Raw genomic sequence first — 22,151 nt, forward strand, 5'->3', positions numbered from 1 at the left:
CACTCGCAATAAATGATAACATTCTAATCGTGTTCCTATATCTTTATGCCTATATTTTACAGAACGAGATGGTGGGCAGGTTAATGAGTACAGAGTGAGATGGTGAACTGGGTTAACCTGTACAGATGAGATAATGGGGTGGGGTTAACCTGGGTTACAGTGCATACTCAATGAGCTAAAATTTGGATTAACCTGTAGAAACATAGAAAATAGGAGCCGGAGGAGGCATTCGGCCCTCCGAGTCTGCTCTGCCATTCATTATGATCATGGCTGGTCATCTAACTCAACAGCCTAATCCCGCTTTCTCCCATATTCTTTGAACCCCTTCGCTGTATTCCCTTCACTGTATTCGATAAGATGGCGAATAGCTTAACCTGTACCGAACGAGAAGGCGGATGGGTTGATTTACATGACTGTTCTCCAGTCAGATGTTTTTTTCAACTTCTACAGAGTGAGATGGATTTTAAAAAAAATTAATTCACGGGATGTTTGCTAGACCAGCATTTATTGATCATTAATTGCTCATGAGAGATGGTAGTGAGCTGCCTCTTAAGACTGTGCAGTGTGAGATGGTGGGTAGGTTATGGATGAATGATGTATTTTGTTCTGTACAATTGTCTGCAGAATGAAAATAGTAACCAAATAATTCAAGCTAATACACAACTTGGACTGTAGTGACAGGTGTGGGGATTGGCTTGATAGCTCCTTACTGTGGACTGTGCTGATCCTCCACGCCAGCATTTTGTTCTTTGCGGACTTCAGGAAGTGTAGCACGACACACACTCCCGTCTGCATCAATGGCTCCGAAGTGGAGATGGTCGATAGCTTTAAGTTCCAGGGGGTCACCATCACCATTCTGGTCCACTCACGTTGATGCAACAGTCAAGAAAGCCCAACAACATCTCTACTTCCTACGGAAGCTAAAGAAATTTGGCATGTCTGCATCGACTCTCACAAACTTCTACAGATGTGCGATAGAGAGCATCCTACCCGGCTGCATCACAGCCTGGTATGGCAACTGCTCAGTCCAAGATCGCAAGAAACTGCAGTGTGATGAACTCAGCCCAACGCATCGCACAAGCTTGCCACCCCCACATTGATTCTGTTTACACCTCCCTCTGCCTCAGGAACGCAGACAGCATTATCAGAGACCCCTCCCACCCAGGCTTTGCCTTCTTCCAGACCCTTCCCTCAGGCAGAAGGTACAGAAGTCTGAAGATTTTTGCATCATAGATTTTCGCATCCAGACATAGGAACAGCTTCTTCCCCACAGCTACAAGACTCCTCAACGACTCCCCCTCGGACTGATCTGTTCCCTGTAAGACACTATTCACGGCGCCCTATGCTGCTCTTGTTCATGTATTTGCTTTGTTTGGCCCCTTGTTCTGCACTGTAACCAATCACTGTTTGCCGATGTACCATTTGTCAATGTTCCCTGTTGACTATTCTTTTGTCTACTATGTACGTACTGTGTACGTTCCCTCGGCCACAGAAAAGTACTTTTCACTGTACTTCGGTACATGTGATAATAAATCAAATCAAATCAAATCAACTTGATTTAATTAATCTCCTTATCATTGTCCCAAGTTGCACTATCCATGACTTACAACTTACCCAGCGATAGCTGTTCACATTCCTCCCTGATAATGTGTTGCCATTTTTTGACTCAGCTGGCTGTCTAACATTGCCAAAACAGATTACCTTGAACTATCACATTTTGAAGTGACTACACTTCAAAAGTACGTCATTGGCTTTGGGGCATCCTGAGAATATGAAAGGTCCGATAGAAAGGCAAGGCTTTCTTTTATCAACCACCTGTAACCTAAATCTAATTCTTTGACCACACCTTCAACCAATTCTTCAAATTCACCTCTTACCCGGGTCTCTCATCTTCCCCTCTCCCACCCTCATACTACTAACTCTCTTCGGCATTATACTTCCTGTGGAATGATATAGCCATAGAGGTGATCCATAGAATCCAAACAGTGCAGAAGGAAGCTATTCGGAGCATCAAGTCTGCACTGACCTTCCAAAAGAGCACACTACTTAGGCCCACTTCCCCACCCTATCCCCAGAACCCCATCTAACTTGCGCATTTTTGGACCATGGGAATGTGGGAGGGTTTGACACACATTGGCAACCTTCAGTTGAAGCTGGATAGCGACTCCACAGTGCTGATCATCAGAACTTATGGCTTTAAAAATGTATTCTTTTGTGGGATGTGGGTATCGCTGGCAAGGCCAGCATTTGTTGCCCATTGCTGATTTCTCCCCAAACTGAGTGGATTGCTGGGCCATTTCAGAGAGCAGTTAGGATTGCTGTGAGTCTGGAGTTACATGTAGGCCAGACCAGGTAAGGATGGCAAATCTATTTCTCTAAAAGACATTGGTAAACCAGATGGATTTTTATGGTAATCAGTGATAGTTTCATGGTCACCATTACTGAGAGTCATGCTCAGTACAAGAATGAGGATATTATGGACAGGAAGATTATACTTAGTGGAAGATGCCACCGACTCAATTAAGGTGGCCACAAATTAACATGCGACTATGGACTTTTAAACTGCGGACAGTAGTTGATTTTGTGGCCAATGCTTAGTTAAACATTGACGTGAATAAGGGTACTTCATAATCACCTGTGAGATTTAAACATCTCATTGTGCAAGGGTGAACCCCCATTTGAGGAATAGGAGATGTACAGAGCCTCTGAGTGCCATATTGAACAAAGAACATAAGAACTAGGAGCAGGAATAGGCCATCTGGCCCCTCGAGCCTGCTCCACCATTCAGTGAGATCATGGCTGATCTTTGGTGGACTCAGCTCCACTTTCCAGCCCGAACACCATAACCCTTAATCCCTTTATTCTTCAAAAAACTATCTATCTTTATCTTAAAAACATTTAATGAAGGAGCCTCTACTGCTCCACTGGGCAAGGAATTCCATAGATTCACAACCCTTTGGGTGAAGACGCTCCTCCTAAACTCAGTCTTAAATCTGCTTCCCCTTATTTTGAGGCTATGCCTCCTAGTTCTGCTTTCACCCGCCAGTGGAAACTACCTGCCCACATCTATCCTATCTATTCCCTTCATAATTTTATATGTTTCTATAAGATCCCCCTCATCCTTCTAAATTCCAACGAGTACAGTCCCAGTCTACTCAACCTCTCCTCGTAATCCAACCCCTTCAGCTCTGGGATTAACCTAGTGAATCTCCTCTGCAGACCCTCCAGTGCCAGTACATCCTTTCTCAAGTAAGGAGACCAAAACTGAACACAATACTCCAGGTGTGGCCTCACTAACACCTTATACAATTGCAGCATAACCTCTCTAGTCTTAAACTCCATCCCTCTAGCAATGAAGGACAAAATTCCATTTGCCTTCTTAATCACCTGTTGCACCTGTAAACCAACTTTTTGTGACTCATGCACTAGCACACCCAGGTCTCTCTGCACAGCAGCATGTTTTAATATTTTACCATTTAAATAATAATCCCTTTTGCTGTTATTCCTACCAAAATGGATAACCTCACAATTTGTCAACATTGTATTCCATCTGCCAGACCCTAGCCCATTCACTTAGCCTATCCAAATCCCTCTGCAGACTTCCAGTATCCTCTGCACTTTTTGCTTTACCACTTATCTTAAGTGTCGTCTGCAAACTTGGACACATTGCCCTTGGTCCCCAACTCCAAATCTATGTAAAAGTTGAGTCAGAGATACAAGAGAATGACCATTGTCAACTGCTATTGTATCGAGGTAGTCTGGACCCCAGAAGTTAACCCTGCAGTCACGTGACTGAAACTAACTTTCCGGGATTACAGTACAATTCAACCCGAAAAGCAAATCTGGCAGTGAGAAACATCTGAATCATCATAACTGAAAGTTTTCGAATGCAGTCAAGGTGCTGTATTTGATCCAGATTCAAAGACCACCTGAAAACCAACCTCCTGGCTATTCGTCTATAAGAAGCTTTGCAGCTTCATGAGATCCTTTATCTCAACAGACCTTCACTCCAACTAAAGTATCAATTCAGCCAAGAAGGTATCGATATAATGACTGAATTATAAATTCCATTTTTATGAGTACAAATTTAACTCCTTCTGTATCTAACCTTTGCCTGTGTGATAGTGTGAGTGAGACAAGTGATTGAGAAGTTGTGATTCAAACATCCAGGGCGAATGTGTGATAATAAATAACCCTCTTTATTTTTTAAATCAGCAGCAAGCCTGCTGCTGGAATTTATTTGAAATCAGGAAAAAAACTTTTTTTTTGCAAAAATATACTTTATTCGTGAAATATCTGAAAGAACATTACAAACATTTCAAAATAGCCGTCATACAAAGTGCAATAATATTGAGGTTTTCTACTTAGATCACGTCGCATTCTGAGGTGCTTCAATACAGTCAAAGAAACATTACAGACATTTCATAACGGTCATTACAAATGGTGCACGGTGCAACATTTAGGTTGTCTACATTGAAATGAGAAAATACACAAACCTTACCCATAAACATCCTGATTCAGGCTGAAAGGGACCACACAAGTTCTATCTGTAATATGAGACTAGTTTATTAGTTAATTGAATTTAAATTCCACCTGTTGCATTTCCACCTATGTCCCCAGAGTGTTAGCCTGGGCTAGTGGATTACTCCAGTGACATCACCACTTCGACACCATCTCCTCTTGGACAAATAACAGAAAATGAAAAAAAACTGCAACATTTCTCAGGGAGAGGAGGAAGGGAGGGTTGGGAGTACGAGTACACAGATTCAGGCTTACACACACGTCTCGGGGCACAGGTGCATAGACCCACAGGTCCGCCAATATACCAATCTTGAAAAGTGGGATTGCAGGCGGTGAAAGCCTTTGCAGGTCAGCTGGTATCCTGAGTTTTATATACAGGAAAATAGTGAATATAGGGAAGCAATCATTAAACCACACAGCGTCGGTTAGGCCATTGGATGCTTTGGGAATCCAATTCTTGAGGAGATATGAGAAGCAGAAACAACTAGATGTGCAAAGCGGTTGACACCACTCATGAGCGATTCTGAGATACTTGTGTATACCAGAGCAGGGGAAAATCAAGGGGGCATTCCCAGGAGAACTGGAAATTACGACAGATGTTGAGAGAGAAAATGATGAAAGATTATTTCCAATGATCAAATTTAAAGAATAGTGCTGGAAACGTCAGTGGGAAGGTTAGGATTTCCTTTTCAAACTGTTGAAGCTCTGCCTTTATACTACTTTCAGCCTTCTTGCGGGCATGGGCAAAGACCTGCCTGAGTCATTTATCATCTGGCAGTGCACATAAAACGATGTAGGAGTGGGTATTAGCATTCGTGTGTTTATGTGCAGTGGGAGTACAATTCCGATCGGTCGAAGGGCCTCGAAATCTTGACAGAACTGGTGATGGGAGAGTTCATTTTGATCATTAATTACTTTTAGCTGGCACTCTCATCTCTAAGTCAGAAGGTTCTTGTTTCAAGTCTTGCTCCAGGGACCCGAGCTCATAATCCAGGCTGATACTCCCAGTACAGTACTTGCAGGAAAGATGCTATTTTTCCAATGAGATATTAACCCAAGGCTCCAACTGCCCTTTCAGTTGGACATAAAAGATCCCATGCCGTTATTTGAAAGAAGAGCAGGGGAGTTATCCCCAGTGTCCTAGCTATCCCTTAACCAACACCACAAATTGGCTGCTGTGTTTCCTAATTGCAATAGTGACTACATTTCAAAAGTACCTAGAGTCATAGAGTTGTTTTCAGTACAGGAGACCATTTGGCCCACCGACTATATGCCAGATCCTCGCAGAGCTATCCAGCCAATCCCACTACTCTTTTCAATCCCCGTAGCCCTACAAGTTTAGTTCTTCCAAGTCATTTATCAAGTCATCTATCCAATTTCCTTTTCAAATTGCGAATCATTTCCACTTACACCATCCTCATGGAGAAATAAGTTCCAGGTCATTATCACTCGCTGTGTAAAAAAAAGCTCTTCCTCATATTCCCTCCGCATCCCTTACCCTAAATCATAAATTTGTCTCCTCTAGTCCTTATACCATCAGCTAATGGGAAATGTCTTGTTTACCATATGTAAGCCTTTCATAATCTTGTACACCTCTATCAAATCTTCCTCAATCTCCTGAACTCCAAGGAGAAGAACCCCAGCCTTTCCAACCTAACCTTGTAACTAAACCCTCCTCCCACCATCCCGGGAACCACTCTGGTTAATGTCCTTGTCACACTCTCAAGGACCCTCACCTTCTGAAATTGAGGTGACCAGAACTGGATGCAAAGCTGTTCTTTGGCTGAAGAGTGATTTGGACGTTCTGAAAATGTCCACCTTTTGGTCTGTGACTGTGTAAGTACTCGAGATGCCATTTATTAACCTGCTGTGTTCTTTTTCTCCCTCCTCATGCCAGAGTGACACTGTGTAAATACAAGCGGATCGGATGCCCGTGGCAGGGGCCATTCCATGAGCTAACTGCTCATGAGGGGGAATGTGGCCACCCTACCAAAACCGGCAACGAACTGATGGAGATCTTGGACGAAATGGACCAAAACCACAAGAAGGAGATGCAACTCTACAATAGCATTTTCAACCTGCTTAGCTTTGAGAAAATAGGATACACAGGTAAGGGTGGCTTGTGCTTTCATCATTTACACCAAGCTCATATTCTGCCTGCAGAAAGGCACTCCCCCCCCCCCCCCCCCCGGCTACTGAGCTGCAGAGACCAGGAACGTCCTGGGTTCAGTTCCTACTCTGTGCTGATAGCTGATTCTCAGCAGAGTAGCAGTTGGCTGCCTGCAGTCATCCTCAGCAGGTCTTGGTTCAGCATAAGTTAAACAATCCTGGAGCCTGCTGGCTGGCTAGTAACCCCTCCCCCGCACCTCAGGCACAATCAGGCTCAGCTGTGATGCTTCTGACGTTGAATATCTTGCCCGTCATATTGCTGCCTGGGCTAAGGTGTGATGAATGGCCGCTCTGGGTGAGGCTGGTGTGGGGGGGGTGAAAGAAACCTGTTTCCCCTTTGGTTACAGTATAGAGCCATGACCCGGTCTGTCCAGCCCTCCTGTTTAACCCTCGCTTCTATGAAAGGGTTGTAGGATTGTTGAGCGTGATTCCCGGTGGCGCCTGATTTTAAAATATGATCATTTTATTCTGCAATTATAAGATAACAGGCATTTGGAATGTTCCATTCGTGAAATTGCTGGACTGCCATAACCCAGTTGTTGATATCACAGCCTGTTGTGTAGTCATGACCTTTCAATACCTCTGACACTGGGCAGTGGAAAATTCATTAAGCTGGAAGCTGTTACTGAATGTAATTCATTCCCGGCTCTAGTGACTGAGGCTCAGTGACGGATCCTTCAGTTATTAGAAACTGGGTTATCCCCGCACTTTATTTGGGCAGTTGTGACTTCTTAAGAACAAAACTGATGGAAATGTTTGTACTAGTGTTTTCTGTATAAATACAATAGGGGTAAATGTCAACAACCACAATTTGTACTTATATAGCGCCTTTAACACGTCCCATGCCGCTTGACCGGCGTTTGCAGACAAGGTTTGACGCAGAGCCACATAAGGAGGTATTAGGACAGGTGACCAAAAGCCTGGTCACAGACGTTATTTTAAGAGGTGTATTAACGGAGAAGAGAGAGGCAGGGAGGTTTAGGAAGGAAATTCCAGAGCATAGCCAAAAGCTCGGCCGCCACCATTGTTATAGTGAAGTGATCCAAGGTGGTAGAAGAGGCTAGAATTGGAGGAATGAAGAAATATATGTTGGGAGGGTTGCACGAGTGGCAAAAATAACAGGGGAGCTGGAGCGAGGCCATGGATGGATTTGAAAAGAAGGATGGGAATTTTAAATTGGAACCATTGGCAGACCGGGAGCAAGTGGAGGTCAATGATTGCAGAAATGATGGATGAACAGGACATGGTGCATGTTAGGGTACAGATAGAACCGTTTTTAGCTCACGTTTATGGAGATTGAAAGGTTGAAGACCACGCAGAAGTGTAGATTTATCCCCCCAGTAGCCGGTTTATGGACAGTTCAGCCTTTTATATTTTGGATTGACATGGACTGTTGAAAGGACCGCTACGAATGCTCCCTACAAATGGCTCGCTGTATTGAATTGTTTGGTAATCGTAGCTTAGTGAGTCAGATTTCAAGCCAACCAGCGATGAAACATGGTAGCTGTGAGGAGTCGGGAATTCGGGATCGCATTATTGGAGTGTCTCCCTTGCAGTGCTAGGTGGAAAATTACAGGATAGTGAAGCTGTATAATTATGGGCTGAAGCAGAGACTGTGCCAACATTTAAAAATAGACGATTGAAGGAAATGAGGACCGAAGAGTAACAGGAACAAGGCAGACACATGGACCACTGCTTTCGGGGATGAAAACAAGCATAGGCTGGTTGGGCCGACAGTCTGTTCCATGATGTGATTGCTACGTGTGTAGTGGAGGGGAATTTTAAATACAGAGCCATTGAACTGAATCGTAGAATAGAATCAGTCCGTGCCAGCTGTCTGCAAGAGCTACTCAGCCTCACTCCCATTGTCCTTTCTCCAGAGCTCTGCACATGTTCTCTCTTCTGCTGCTCATCCAATTCCCTTTTGAAAGCCAAAAATGTTATCTATTTCCACCACACAATCAGCCTACTCGCTGTGTTTGTCCTAATATCACCATTGCTCCTTTTGGCTGAAATTGGTGTCCTTTGATTCTCGACCCTTGCTCCAATGGCAGCTTACGAACATACAAAGTAGGGGACGAATTAGGTCATTCGGGCCCTAAAACCAGGTCCACCATTTAATAAGACAATGCCTTATCTGTTTGGGTTTTGAATTCCAGATTCCCTCCTACCCACAGTAACATTTGATTTCCTTGCCTAACGAGAATCTACCTGCCTCCTCCTTAAAAATATTCTGTGACCCTGCCTCCACCGCCTTCTGAGGTGGAGAGTTCCAAAGTCGCACAGCCCTCAGAGAAAAATTCTCCTCCCCTCCGCCCTAAAAGGGCGACCCCTAATTATAAATCAGTGCCCCCTAGTTCTGGACTCACCCACAAGAGGAAACACCCTTTCCACGTCCACCTTGTCAATACTGTTCAGGATTTTATAGACTTCAATCAAATCACCCCTCATTCTTCACTAAATTGCCCCTTAATTGGAATTTAAAAAATAATTGGATACTCTAAATTTAAAAAAGTAATACTCTGCTTTTTTATTCTTCCTTCCAAAGTGAACAACTTCACATTTTCCCACATTATACCCCTCTGCCAGATTTTTGCCCTTGTCCACTTACTCAACCTATCTATCTCCATCTGCAACCTCCCAATGTCCTCTTCACAACATGCTTTCCTCCCTATCTTTGTCTCATCTTCGAATTTAGCTAACATACCTTTGTTCCCCTCACCTGTCATTGATATATAGTATTTTTTTAAAATGTAAAAGTCACTTTCCCCGTAGACCTGCAATTCTTTTCTGTTTGGGTGCTTATTCAATCCCCTTTTGAAAGCCACAAATGAGTCTGCCACCAACACAATCTCAGACAATGCATTTGATGGGATAGATAGAGAGAAACGGTTCCCTTGGATGAGGACGTCCAGAACAATCAGGGGTCGTTTTAAAAGTTGGAGCTAGGCCATTCAGGGTAAAATCAAGAAGCACTGCCTCAGACAAGGTGTGAGCGAGCTCCAGAATTCCCTTCCACAAAAAGCTGTGGATTCTGGGCTGAGATCGATAGACTTTCTTTTGGTTAAGGGTCTCGAGGAAGATAAAGCAAAGGCGGGAAAATGAGGTTGACGTACAAGTCTGCCAGGATCTGACTGAATGGTGGAACAGCCTCAATGGACTGAATGACCTCCTCCTGCTCCTATGTACCTATAACATGGCAGTGTTTGTTAGGGACAAAATGTTGAGGGTATAACAACTAGCTTGGCAAATGCACAAAGTCATTTCAGGGCACTTTACAGAGCAGTGGACTTGAAACAAGAACCTTCAGACTGAGAAATCAGGAGAATGTGGGGGAATAGAAGGGGAGTGAATGAGGACTAGGGAGGGAAGGGAGCACAGGGTGGGAACATTGGAGAGAGGATATTTGGAGATGCTTGTTTCATTTTTATGACTATATAATGAAAAAATATTCCAATTTAAATTAAAACCTTTCTCTTTTAGCTCTTTCTACACCCCTGGCCGCTGGGTAAATGGGGAGGAAATCCCTTTTACCAGTGCTGGAGTGAACTGGGGAATGTGTGTTGGAGAAAGACCTTTCTCTCAATTTCACCTTCCAACCGGTGAAGACATCTTGCCTCACACTCTGTGTCTGAACCAGGAGGAAGGTAGGAGAAGTTAGGCACTGCTCACCATTCTGTAGCTGGAGATCCTAGAGCAGGGAGATCCAGCGATTGGGGTTTGGAGCCCGATACTAATGGCAAAAGCAGTGATTGGGCCCCATATGATGAATAATAATATAAATTTGATTCACAATTCACTGAAGCCACCATCTTCCTTTCTCCATTGTCATTCCCTGAAACCTGGTTCTTACATTTCCCGCTTGTTCTTTCTCTGTCTTTCTTCCCTTTCTCTCTCCCCCCCCCCCCCCCCTCTCTCGGTCTATCTCTCTATAGACACTGATGTTCTCTCTTCCTCTTCCCTATCTTCCTCATCCACTTGCTCTCCATTACTCCGCCTTATTTTTTGGATATCTCTTGCTCTTTTGCTTTTCCAACCTTCTTTTAGATCTGAGTACATCTTCAGAAAGTTTCCTTTATCCCCAAATACAATCCTCACTTCCGATTGATTTCCTGTGTGAAAACAGCACAGGGACCGGGGGAGAATGGGGGTTTGAGACACTAACACAGCACAGGGAGAGAATGGGGGTTTGAGACACTAACACAGCACAGGGAGTGGGAGAGAATGGGGGTTTGAGACACGAACACAGCATAGGGAGTGGGTGAGAATGGGGGTTTGAGACACTAACACAGCACAGGGGGAGAATGGGGGTTTGAGACACTAACACAGCACAGGGACCGGGGGAGAATGGGGGTTTGAGACACTAACACTGCACAGGGAGTAGGAGAGAATGGGGGTTTGAGACACTAACACAGCACGGAGTGGGTGAGAATGGGGTTTGAGACACTAACACAGCACAGGGAGAGAATGGGGGTTTGAGACACTAACACCGCACAGGGAGTGGGAGAGAATGGGGGTTTGAGACACTAACTCAGCACAGGGAGTGGGAGAGAATGGGGGTTTGAGACACTAACACAGCACAGGGAGTGGGAGAGAATGGGGTTTGAGACACTAACACAGCACAGGGAGTGTAAGAGAATGGGGTTTGAGACACTAACACAGCACAGGGAGTGGGAGAGAATGGGGTTCGAGACACTAACACTGCACAGGGAGTAGGAGAGAATGGGGGTTTGAGACACTTAACACAGCACAGGGGGAGAATGGCGGTTTGAGACACTAACACAGCACAGGGAGTGGGAGAGAATGGGGTTTGAGACACTAACACAGCACAGGGAGTGGGAGAGAATGGGGTTTGAGACACTAACACAGCACAGGGAGTGGGAGAGAATGGGGTTTGAGACACTAACACTGCACAGGGAGTAGGAGAGAATGGGGGTTTGAGACACTAACACAGCACGGAGTGGGTGAGAATGGGGTTTGAGACACTAACACAGCACAGGGAGAGAATGGGGGTTTGAGACACTAACACCGCACAGGGAGTGGGAGAGAATGGGGGTTTGAGACACTAACTCAGCACAGGGAGTGGGAGAGAATGGGGGTTTGAGACACTAACACAGCACAGGGAGTGGGAGAGAATGGGGGTTTGAGACACTAACCCAGTACAGGTGGAGAATGGGGGTTTGAGACACTAACACAGTACAGGGGGAGAATGGGGGTTTGAGACACTAACACAGCACAGGGAGTGGGAGAGAATGGGGGTTTGAGACACTAACACAGCACAGGGAGTGGGTGAGAATGGGGTTTGAGACACAAACACTGCAAGGGAGTGAGAGAGAATGGAGGTTTGAGACACTAACACAGCATAGGTAGTGGGTGAGAATGGGGGTTTGAGACACTAACACAGCACAGGGAGTGGGAGAGAATGGGGGTTTGAGACACTAACACAGCACAGGGAGTGGGAGAGAATGGGGGTTTGAGACACTAACACAGCACAGGGAGTGGGTGAGAATGGGGGTTTGAGACACTAACACAGCACAGGGAGTGGGTGAGAATGGGGTTTGAGACACTAACACTGCAAGGGAGTGGGAGAGAATGGGAGTTTGAGACACTAACACCGTACAGGTGGAGAATGGGGGTTTGAGACACTAACACAGTACAGGGGGAGAATGGGGGTTTGAGACACTAACAGAGCACAGGGAGTGGGAGAGAATGGGGGTTTGAGACACTAACACAGCACAGGGAGTGGGTGAGAATGGGGTTTGAGACACAAACACTGCAAGGGAGTGAGAGAGAATGGGAGTTTGAGACACTAACACAGTACAGGGGGAGAATGGGGGTTTGAGACACTAACACAGCACAGGGAGTGGGAGAGAATGGGGGTTTGAGACACTAACACAGCACAGGGAGTGGGAGAGAATGGGGGTTTGAGACACTAACACAGCACAGGGAGTGGGTGAGAATGGGGGTTTGAGACACTAACACAGCACAGGGAGTGGGTGAGAATGGGGTTTGAGACACTAACACTGCAAGGGAGTGGGAGAGAATGGGAGTTTGAGACACTAACACCGTACAGGGGGAGAATGGGGGTTTGAGACACTAACACAGTACAGGGGGAGAATGGGGGTTTGAGACACTAACAGAGCACAGGGAGTGGGAGAGAATGGGGGTTTGAGACACTAACACAGCACAGGGAGTGGGTGAGAATGGGGTGTGAGACACAAACACTGCAAGGGAGTGAGAGAGAATGCGAGTTTGAGACACTAACACAGTACAGGGGGAGAATGGGGGTTTGAGACACTAACACAGCACAGGGAGTGGGTGAGAATGGGGGTTTGAGACACTAACACTGCACAGGGAGTGGGTGAGAATGGGGGTCTGAGACACTAGCACAGCACAGGGAGTGGGAGAGAATGGGGTTTGAGACACTAACACAGTACAGGGGGAGAATGGGGGTTTGAGACACTAACACAGCACAGGGAGTGGGAGAGAATGGGGGTTTGAGACACTAACACAGCACAGGGAGTGGGTGAGAATGGGGGTTTGAGACAGTAACACAGTACAGGGAGTGGGTGGGAATGGGGGTTTGAGACACTAACACAGCACAGGGACCGGGGGAGAATGGGGGTTTGAGACACTAACACTGCACAGGGAGTAGGAGTGAATGGGGGTTTGAGACACTAACACAGCACGGAGTGGGTGAGAATGGGGTTTGAGACACTAACACAGCACAGGGAGAGAATGGGGGTTTGAGACACTAACACCGCACAGGGAGTGGGAGAGAATGGGGGTTTGAGACACTAACTCAGCACAGGGAGTGGGAGAGAATGGGGGTTTGAGACACTAACACAGCACAGGGAGTGGGAGAGAATGGGGTTTGAGACACTAACACAGCACAGGGAGTGTAAGAGAATGGGGTTTGAGACACTAACACAGCACAGGGAGTGGGAGAGAATGGGGTTCGAGACACTAACACTGCACAGGGAGTAGGAGAGAATGGGGGTTTGAGACACTTAACACAGCACAGGGGGAGAATGGGGGTTTGAGACACTAACACAGCACAGGGAGTGGGAGAGAATGGGGTTTGAGACACTAACACAGCACAGGGAGTGGGAGAGAATGGGGTTTGAGACACTAACACAGCACAGGGAGTGGGAGAGAATGGGGTTTGAGACACTAACACTGCACAGGGAGTAGGAGAGAATGGGGGTTTGAGACACTAACACAGCACGGAGTGGGTGAGAATGGGGTTTGAGACACTAACACAGCACAGGGAGAGAATGGGGGTTTGAGACACTAACACCGCACAGGGAGTGGGAGAGAATGGGGGTTTGAGACACTAACTCAGCACAGGGAGTGGGAGAGAATGGGGGTTTGAGACACTAACACAGCACAGGGAGTGGGAGAGAATGGGGGTTTGAGACACTAACCCAGTACAGGTGGAGAATGGGGGTTTGAGACACTAACACAGCACAGGGGGAGAATGGGGGTTTGAGACACTAACACAGCACAGGGAGTGGGTGAGAATGGGGGTTTGAGACACTAACACAGCACAGGGAGTGGGTGAGAATGGGGGTTTGAGACACTAACACAGTACAGGGGGAGAATGGGGGTTTGAGACACTAACACAGCACAGGGAGTGGGTGAGAATGGGGGTTTGAGACACTAACACAGCACAGGGAGAGAATGGGGTTTGAGACACTAACACAGCACAGGGAGTGGGTGAGAATGGGGGTTTGAGACACTAACACAGCACAGGGAGTGGGTGAGAATGGGGGTTTGAGACACTAACACAGTACAGGGGAGAATGGGGGTTTGAGACACTAACACAGCACAGGGAGTGGGTGAGAATGGGGGTTTGAGACACTAACACAGCACAGGGAGTGGGAGAGAATGGGGGTTTGAGACACTAACACAGCACAGGGAGTGGGTGAGAATGGGGGTTTGAGACACTAACACAGCACAGGGAGTGGGTGAGAATGGGGGTTTGAGACACTAACACAGCACAGGGAGAGAATGGGGTTTGGGACACTAACACAGCACAGGGAGTGGGAGAGAATGGGGGTTTGAGACACTAACACAGCATAGGGAGTGGGAGAGAATGGAGGTTTGAGACACTAACACAGCATAGGTAGTGGTTGAGAATGTGGGTCTGAGACACTAACACAGCACAGGGAGTGGGAGAGAATGGGGTTCGAGACACTAACACAGCACAGGGAGTAGGAGAGAATGGGGGTTTGAGACACTTAACACAGCACAGGGGGAGAATGGGGGTTTGAGACACTAACACAGCACAGGGAGTGGGAGAGAATGGGGTTTGAGACACTAACACAGCACAGGGAGTGGGAGAGAATGGGGTTTGAGACACTAACACAGCACAGGGAGTGGGAGAGAATGGGGTTTGAGACACTAACACTGCACAGGGAGTAGGAGAGAATGGGGGTTTGAGACACTAACACAGGACGGAGAGGTTAAAATGGGGTTTGAGACACTAACACAGCACAGGGAGAGAATGGGGGTTTGAGACACTAACACCGCACAGGGAGTGGGAGAGAATGGGGGTTTGAGACACTAACTCAGCACAGGGAGTGGGAGAGAATGGGGGTTTGAGACACTAACACAGCACAGGGAGTGGGAGAGAATGGGGGTTTGAGACACTAACCCAGTACAGGTGGAGAATGAAGGTTTGAGACACTAACACAGCATAGGTAGTGGGTGAGAATGGGGGTTTGAGACACTAACACAGCATAGGTAGTGGGAGAGAATGGAGGTTTGAGACACTAACACAGCATAGGTAGTGGGTGAGAATGGGGGTTTGAGACACTAACACAGCATAGGTAGTGGGAGAGAATGGAGGTTTGAGACACTAACACAGCATAGGTAGTGGGAGAGAATGGGGGTTTGAGACACTAACACAGCACAGGGAGTGGGAGAGAATGGGGGTTTGAGACACGAACACAGCACAGGGAGTGGGTGAGAATGGGGGTTTGAGACACTAACACAGCACAGGGAGTGGGTGAGAATGGGGTTTGAGACACTAACACAGCACAGGGAGTGGGAGAGAATGGGGGTTTGAGACACTAACACAGCACAGGGAGTGGGTGAGAATGGGGTTTGAGACACAAACACTGCAAGGGAGTGAGAGAGAATGGAGGTTTGAGACACTAACACAGCATAGGTAGTGGGTGAGAATGGGGGTTTGAGACACTAACACAGCACAGGGAGTGGGAGAGAATGGGGGTTTGAGACACTAACACAGCACAGGGAGTGGGAGAGAATGGGGGTTTGAGACACTAACACAGCACAGGGAGTGGGTGAGAATGGGGGTTTGAGACACTAACACAGCACAGGGAGTGGGTGAGAATGGGGTTTGAGACACTAACACTGAAAGGGAGTGGGAGAGAATGGGAGTTTGAGACACTAACACCGTACAGGGGGAGAATGGGGGTTTGAGACACTAACACAGTACAGGGGGAGAATGGGGGTTTGAGACACTAACAGAGCACAGGGAGTGGGAGAGAATGGGGGTTTGAGACACTAACACAGCACAGGGAGTGGGTGAGAATGGGGTTTGAGACACAAACACTGCAAGGGAGTGAGAGAGAATGGGAGTTTGAGACACTAACACAGTACAGGGGGAGAATGGGGGTTTGAGACACTAACACAGTACAGTGGGAGAATGGGGGTTTGAGACACTAACACAGTACAGGGGGAGAATGGGGGTTTGAGACACTAACACAGCACAGGGAGTGGGAGAGAATGGGGGTTTGAGACACTAACACAGCACAGGGAGTGGGAGAGAATGGGGGTTTGAGACACTAACACAGCACAGGGAGTGGGTGAGAATGGGGGTTTGAGACACTAACACAGCACAGGGAGTGGGTGAGAATGGGGTTTGAGACACTAACACTGCAAGGGAGTGGGAGAGAATGGGAGTTTGAGACACTAACACCGTACAGGGGGAGAATGGGGGTTTGAGACACTAACACAGTACAGGGGGAGAATGGGGGTTTGAGACACTAACAGAGCACAGGGAGTGGGAGAGAATGGGGGTTTGAGACACTAACACAGCACAGGGAGTGGGTGAGAATGGGGTTTGAGACACAAACACTGCAAGGGAGTGAGAGAGAATGGGAGTTTGAGACACTAACACAGTACAGGGGGAGAATGGGGGTTTGAGACACTAACACAGTACAGTGGGAGAATGGGGGTTTGAGACACTAACACAGTACAGGGGGAGAATGGGGGTTTGAGACACTAACACAGCACAGGGAGTGGGAGAGAATGGGGGTTTGAGACACTAACACAGCACAGGGAGTGGGAGAGAATGGGGGTTTGAGACACTAACACAGCACAGGGAGTGGGAGAGAATGGGGGTTTGAGACACTAACACAGCACAGGGAGTGGGTGAGAATGGGGGTTTGAGACACTAACACAGCACAGGGAGTGGGTGAGAATGGGGTTTGAGACACTAACACTGCAAGGGAGTGGGAGAGAATGGGAGTTTGAGACACTAACACCGTACAGGGGGAGAATGGGGGTTTGAGACACTAACACAGTACAGGGGGAGAATGGGGGTTTGAGACACTAACAGAGCACAGGGAGTGGGAGAGAATGGGGGTTTGAGACACTAACACAGCACAGGGAGTGGGTGAGAATGGGGTTTGAGACACAAACACTGCAAGGGAGTGAGAGAGAATGGGAGTTTGAGACACTAACACAGTACAGGGGGAGAATGGGGGTTTGAGACACTAACACAGTACAGTGGGAGAATGGGGGTTTGAGACACTAACACAGTACAGGGGGAGAATGGGGGTTTGAGACACTAACACAGCACAGGGAGTGGGAGAGAATGGGGGTTTGAGACACGAACACAGCACAGGGAGTGGGTGAGAATGGGGTTTGAGACACTAACACAGCACAGGGAGTGGGAGAGAATGGGGGTTTGAGACACTAACACAGCACAGGGAGTGGGTGAGAATGGGGTTTGAGACACAAACACTGCAAGGGAGTGAGAGAGAATGGAGGTTTGAGACACTAACACAGCATAGGTAGTGGGTGAGAATGGGGGTTTGAGACACTAACACAGCACAGGGAGTGGGAGAGAATGGGGGTTTGAGACACTAACACAGCACAGGGAGTGGGAGAGAATGGGGGTTTGAGACACTAACACAGCACAGGGAGTGGGTGAGAATGGGGGTTTGAGACACTAACACAGCACAGGGAGTGGGTGAGAATGGGGTTTGAGACACTAACACTGCAAGGGAGTGGGAGAGAATGGGAGTTTGAGACACTAACACCGTACAGGGGGAGAATGGGGGTTTGAGACACTAACACAGTACAGGGGGAGAATGGGGGTTTGAGACACTAACAGAGCACAGGGAGTGGGAGAGAATGGGGGTTTGAGACACTAACACAGCACAGGGAGTGGGTGAGAATGGGGTTTGAGACACAAACACTGCAAGGGAGTGAGAGAGAATGGGAGTTTGAGACACTAACACAGTACAGGGGGAGAATGGGGGTTTGAGACACTAACACAGTACAGTGGGAGAATGGGGGTTTGAGACACTAACACAGTACAGGGGGAGAATGGGGGTTTGAGACACTAACACAGCACAGGGAGTGGGAGAGAATGGGGGTTTGAGACACTAACACAGCACAGGGAGTGGGAGAGAATGGGGGTTTGAGACACTAACACAGCACAGGGAGTGGGAGAGAATGGGGGTTTGAGACACTAACACAGCACAGGGAGTGGGTGAGAATGGGGGTTTGAGACACTAACACAGCACAGGGAGTGGGTGAGAATGGGGTTTGAGACACTAACACTGCAAGGGAGTGGGAGAGAATGGGAGTTTGAGACACTAACACCGTACAGGGGGAGAATGGGGGTTTGAGACACTAACACAGTACAGGGGGAGAATGGGGGTTTGAGACACTAACAGAGCACAGGGAGTGGGAGAGAATGGGGGTTTGAGACACTAACACAGCACAGGGAGTGGGTGAGAATGGGGTTTGAGACACAAACACTGCAAGGGAGTGAGAGAGAATGGGAGTTTGAGACACTAACACAGTACAGGGGGAGAATGGGGGTTTGAGACACTAACACAGTACAGTGGGAGAATGGGGGTTTGAGACACTAACACAGTACAGGGGGAGAATGGGGGTTTGAGACACTAACACAGCACAGGGAGTGGGAGAGAATGGGGGTTTGAGACACGAACACAGCACAGGGAGTGGGTGAGAATGGGGTTTGAGACACTAACACAGCACAGGGAGTGGGAGAGAATGGGGGTTTGAGACACTAACACAGCACAGGGAGTGGGTGAGAATGGGGTTTGAGACACAAACACTGCAAGGGAGTGAGAGAGAATGGAGGTTTGAGACACTAACACAGCATAGGTAGTGGGTGAGAATGGGGGTTTGAGACACTAACACAGCACAGGGAGTGGGAGAGAATGGGGGTTTGAGACACTAACACAGCACAGGGAGTGGGAGAGAATGGGGGTTTGAGACACTAACACAGCACAGGGAGTGGGTGAGAATGGGGGTTTGAGACACTAACACAGCACAGGGAGTGGGTGAGAATGGGGTTTGAGACACTAACACTGCAAGGGAGTGGGAGAGAATGGGAGTTTGAGACACTAACACCGTACAGGGGGAGAATGGGGGTTTGAGACACTAACACAGTACAGGGGGAGAATGGGGGTTTGAGACACTAACAGAGCACAGGGAGTGGGAGAGAATGGGGGTTTGAGACACTAACACAGCACAGGGAGTGGGTGAGAATGGGGTTTGAGACACAAACACTGCAAGGGAGTGAGAGAGAATGGGAGTTTGAGACACTAACACAGTACAGGGGGAGAATGGGGGTTTGAGACACTAACACAGTACAGTGGGAGAATGGGGGTTTGAGACACTAACACAGTACAGGGGGAGAATGGGGGTTTGAGACACTAACACAGCACAGGGAGTGGGAGAGAATGGGGGTTTGAGACACTAACACAGCACAGGGAGTGGGAGAGAATGGGGGTTTGAGACACTAACACAGCACAGGGAGTGGGAGAGAATGGGGGTTTGAGACACTAACACAGCACAGGGAGTGGGTGAGAATGGGGGTTTGAGACACTAACACAGCACAGGGAGTGGGTGAGAATGGGGTTTGAGACACTAACACTGCAAGGGAGTGGGAGAGAATGGGAGTTTGAGACACTAACACCGTACAGGGGGAGAATGGGGGTTTGAGACACTAACACAGTACAGGGGGAGAATGGGGGTTTGAGACACTAACAGAGCACAGGGAGTGGGAGAGAATGGGGGTTTGAGACACTAACACAGCACAGGGAGTGGGTGAGAATGGGGTTTGAGACACAAACACTGCAAGGGAGTGAGAGAGAATGGGAGTTTGAGACACTAACACAGTACAGGGGGAGAATGGGGGTTTGAGACACTAACACAGTACAGGGAGTGGGAGAGAATGGGGGTTTGAGACACTAACACAGCACAGGGAGTGGGTGAGAATTGGGTTTGAGACACTGACACAGCACAGGGAGTGGGTGAGAATGGGGGTTTGAGACACTAACACTGCACAGGGAGTGGGTGAGAATGGGGGTCTGAGACACTAGCACAGCACAGGGAGTGGGAGAGAATGGGGTTTGAGACACTAACACAGTACAGGGGGAGAATGGGGGTTTGAGACACTAACACAGCACAGGGAGTGGGAGAGAATGGGGGTTTGAGACACTAACACAGCACAGGGAGTGGGTGAGAATGGGGGTTTGAGACAGTAACACAGTACAGGGAGTGGGTGGGAATGGGGGTTTGAGACACTAACACAGCACAGGGAGTGGGTGAGAATGGGGGTTTGAGACACTAACACTGCGCAGGGAGTGGGAGAGAATGGGAGTTTGAGACACTAACACAGTACAGGGGGAGAATGGGGGTTTAAGACACTTAACACAGCACAGGGAGTGGGTGAGAATGGGGGTTTGAGACACTAACACAGCACAGGGAGAGAATGGGGTTTGAGACAATAACACAGCATAGGGAGTGGGAGAGAATGGGGGTTTGAGACACTAACACAGCACAGGGAGTGGGAGAGAATGGAGGTTTAAGACACTTAACACAGCACAGGGAGTGGGAGAGAAAGGGGGTTTGAGACACTAACACAGCACAGGGAGTGGGAGAGAATGGGGTTTGAGACACTAACACAGCACAGGGAGTGGGTGAGAATGGGGGTTTGAGACACTAACACTGCACAGGGAGTGGGTGAGAATGGGGTTTGAGACACTAACACTGCACAGGGAGTGGGAGAGACTGGGGGTTTGAGACACTAACACAGCACAGGGGGTGGGAGAGAATGGGGGTTTGAGACACTAACACTGCACAGGGAGTGGGTGAGAATGGGGTTTGAGACACTAACACTGCACAGGGAGTGGGAGAGAATGGGGGTTTGAGACGCTAACACAGCACAGGGAGTGGGAGAGAATGGAGGTCTGAGACACTAACACAGCACAGGGAGTGGGAGAGAATGGGGTTTGAGACACTAACACTGCACAGGGAGTGGGAGAGAATGGGAGTTTGAGACACTAACACAGCACAGGTAGTGGGAGAGAATGGGGGTTTGAGACACTAACACAGCACAGGGAATGGGAGAGAATGGGCGTTTGAGACACTAACACAGCACAGGGAGTGGGTGAGAATGGGGGTTTGAGACACACACAGCACAGGGAGTGGGAGAGAATGGGAATTTGAGACACTAACACAGTACAGGGAGAGACTGGGGGTTTGAGACACTAACACAGCACAGGGGGTGGGAGAGAATGGGGTTCGAGACACTAACACTGCACAGGGAGTGGGAGAGAATGGGGGTTTGAGACACTAACACTGCACTGGGAGTGGGAGAGAATGGGGGTTTGAGACACTAACACAGCACAAGGAGTGGGTGAGAATGGGGGTTTGAGACACTAACACAGTACAGGGGAAGAATGGGGTTTGAGACACTAACAACGTACAGGGGGAGAATGGGGGTTTATGACACTAACACTGCACAGGGAGTGGGAGAGAATGGGGTTCGAGACACTAACACTGCACAGGGATGATGTGGAGATGCCGGCGTTGGACTGGGGTGAGCACAGTAAGAAGTCTTACAACACCAGATTAAAGTCCAACAGGTTTGTTTTGATGTCACTAGCTTTCGGAGCACTGCTCCTTCCTCAGGTGAATGAAGAGGTATGTTCCAGAAACATATATATGTGGACAGATTCAAAGATGCCAGACAATGCTTGGAATACGAACATTAGCAGGTGATTAAATCTTTACAGATCCAGAGATGGGGTAACCCCAGGTTAATGAGGTGTGAATTGTGTCAAGCCAGGACAGTTGGTAGGGTTTCGCAGGCCAGATGGTGGGGGGTGAATGTAATGCGACATGAATCCCAGGTCCCGGTTGAGGCCGCACTCGTGTGT

At 48.0% G+C, this 22,151-nt stretch overlaps 1 protein-coding gene across 2 annotated transcripts in view; it reads left to right on the forward strand.

Moving 5' to 3' along the window:
• The window catches only part of zftraf1 (zinc finger TRAF-type containing 1), a 220,038-nt gene that overhangs the window by 180,982 nt on the left and 16,905 nt on the right, over positions 1-22,151 (forward strand). For both annotated transcript variants that reach the window (XM_072507953.1, XM_072507951.1), the window contains exon 3: positions 6,419-6,630. In XM_072507953.1, coding sequence (XP_072364054.1) covers positions 6,419-6,630 — 212 coding nt within the window. The remainder of the gene's footprint in view (positions 1-6,418; positions 6,631-22,151) is intronic.

Source organism: Scyliorhinus torazame, chromosome 6 (assembly GCF_047496885.1).
Source record: "Scyliorhinus torazame isolate Kashiwa2021f chromosome 6, sScyTor2.1, whole genome shotgun sequence".
In the NCBI taxonomy this organism is placed as follows: domain Eukaryota; kingdom Metazoa; phylum Chordata; class Chondrichthyes; order Carcharhiniformes; family Scyliorhinidae; genus Scyliorhinus; species Scyliorhinus torazame.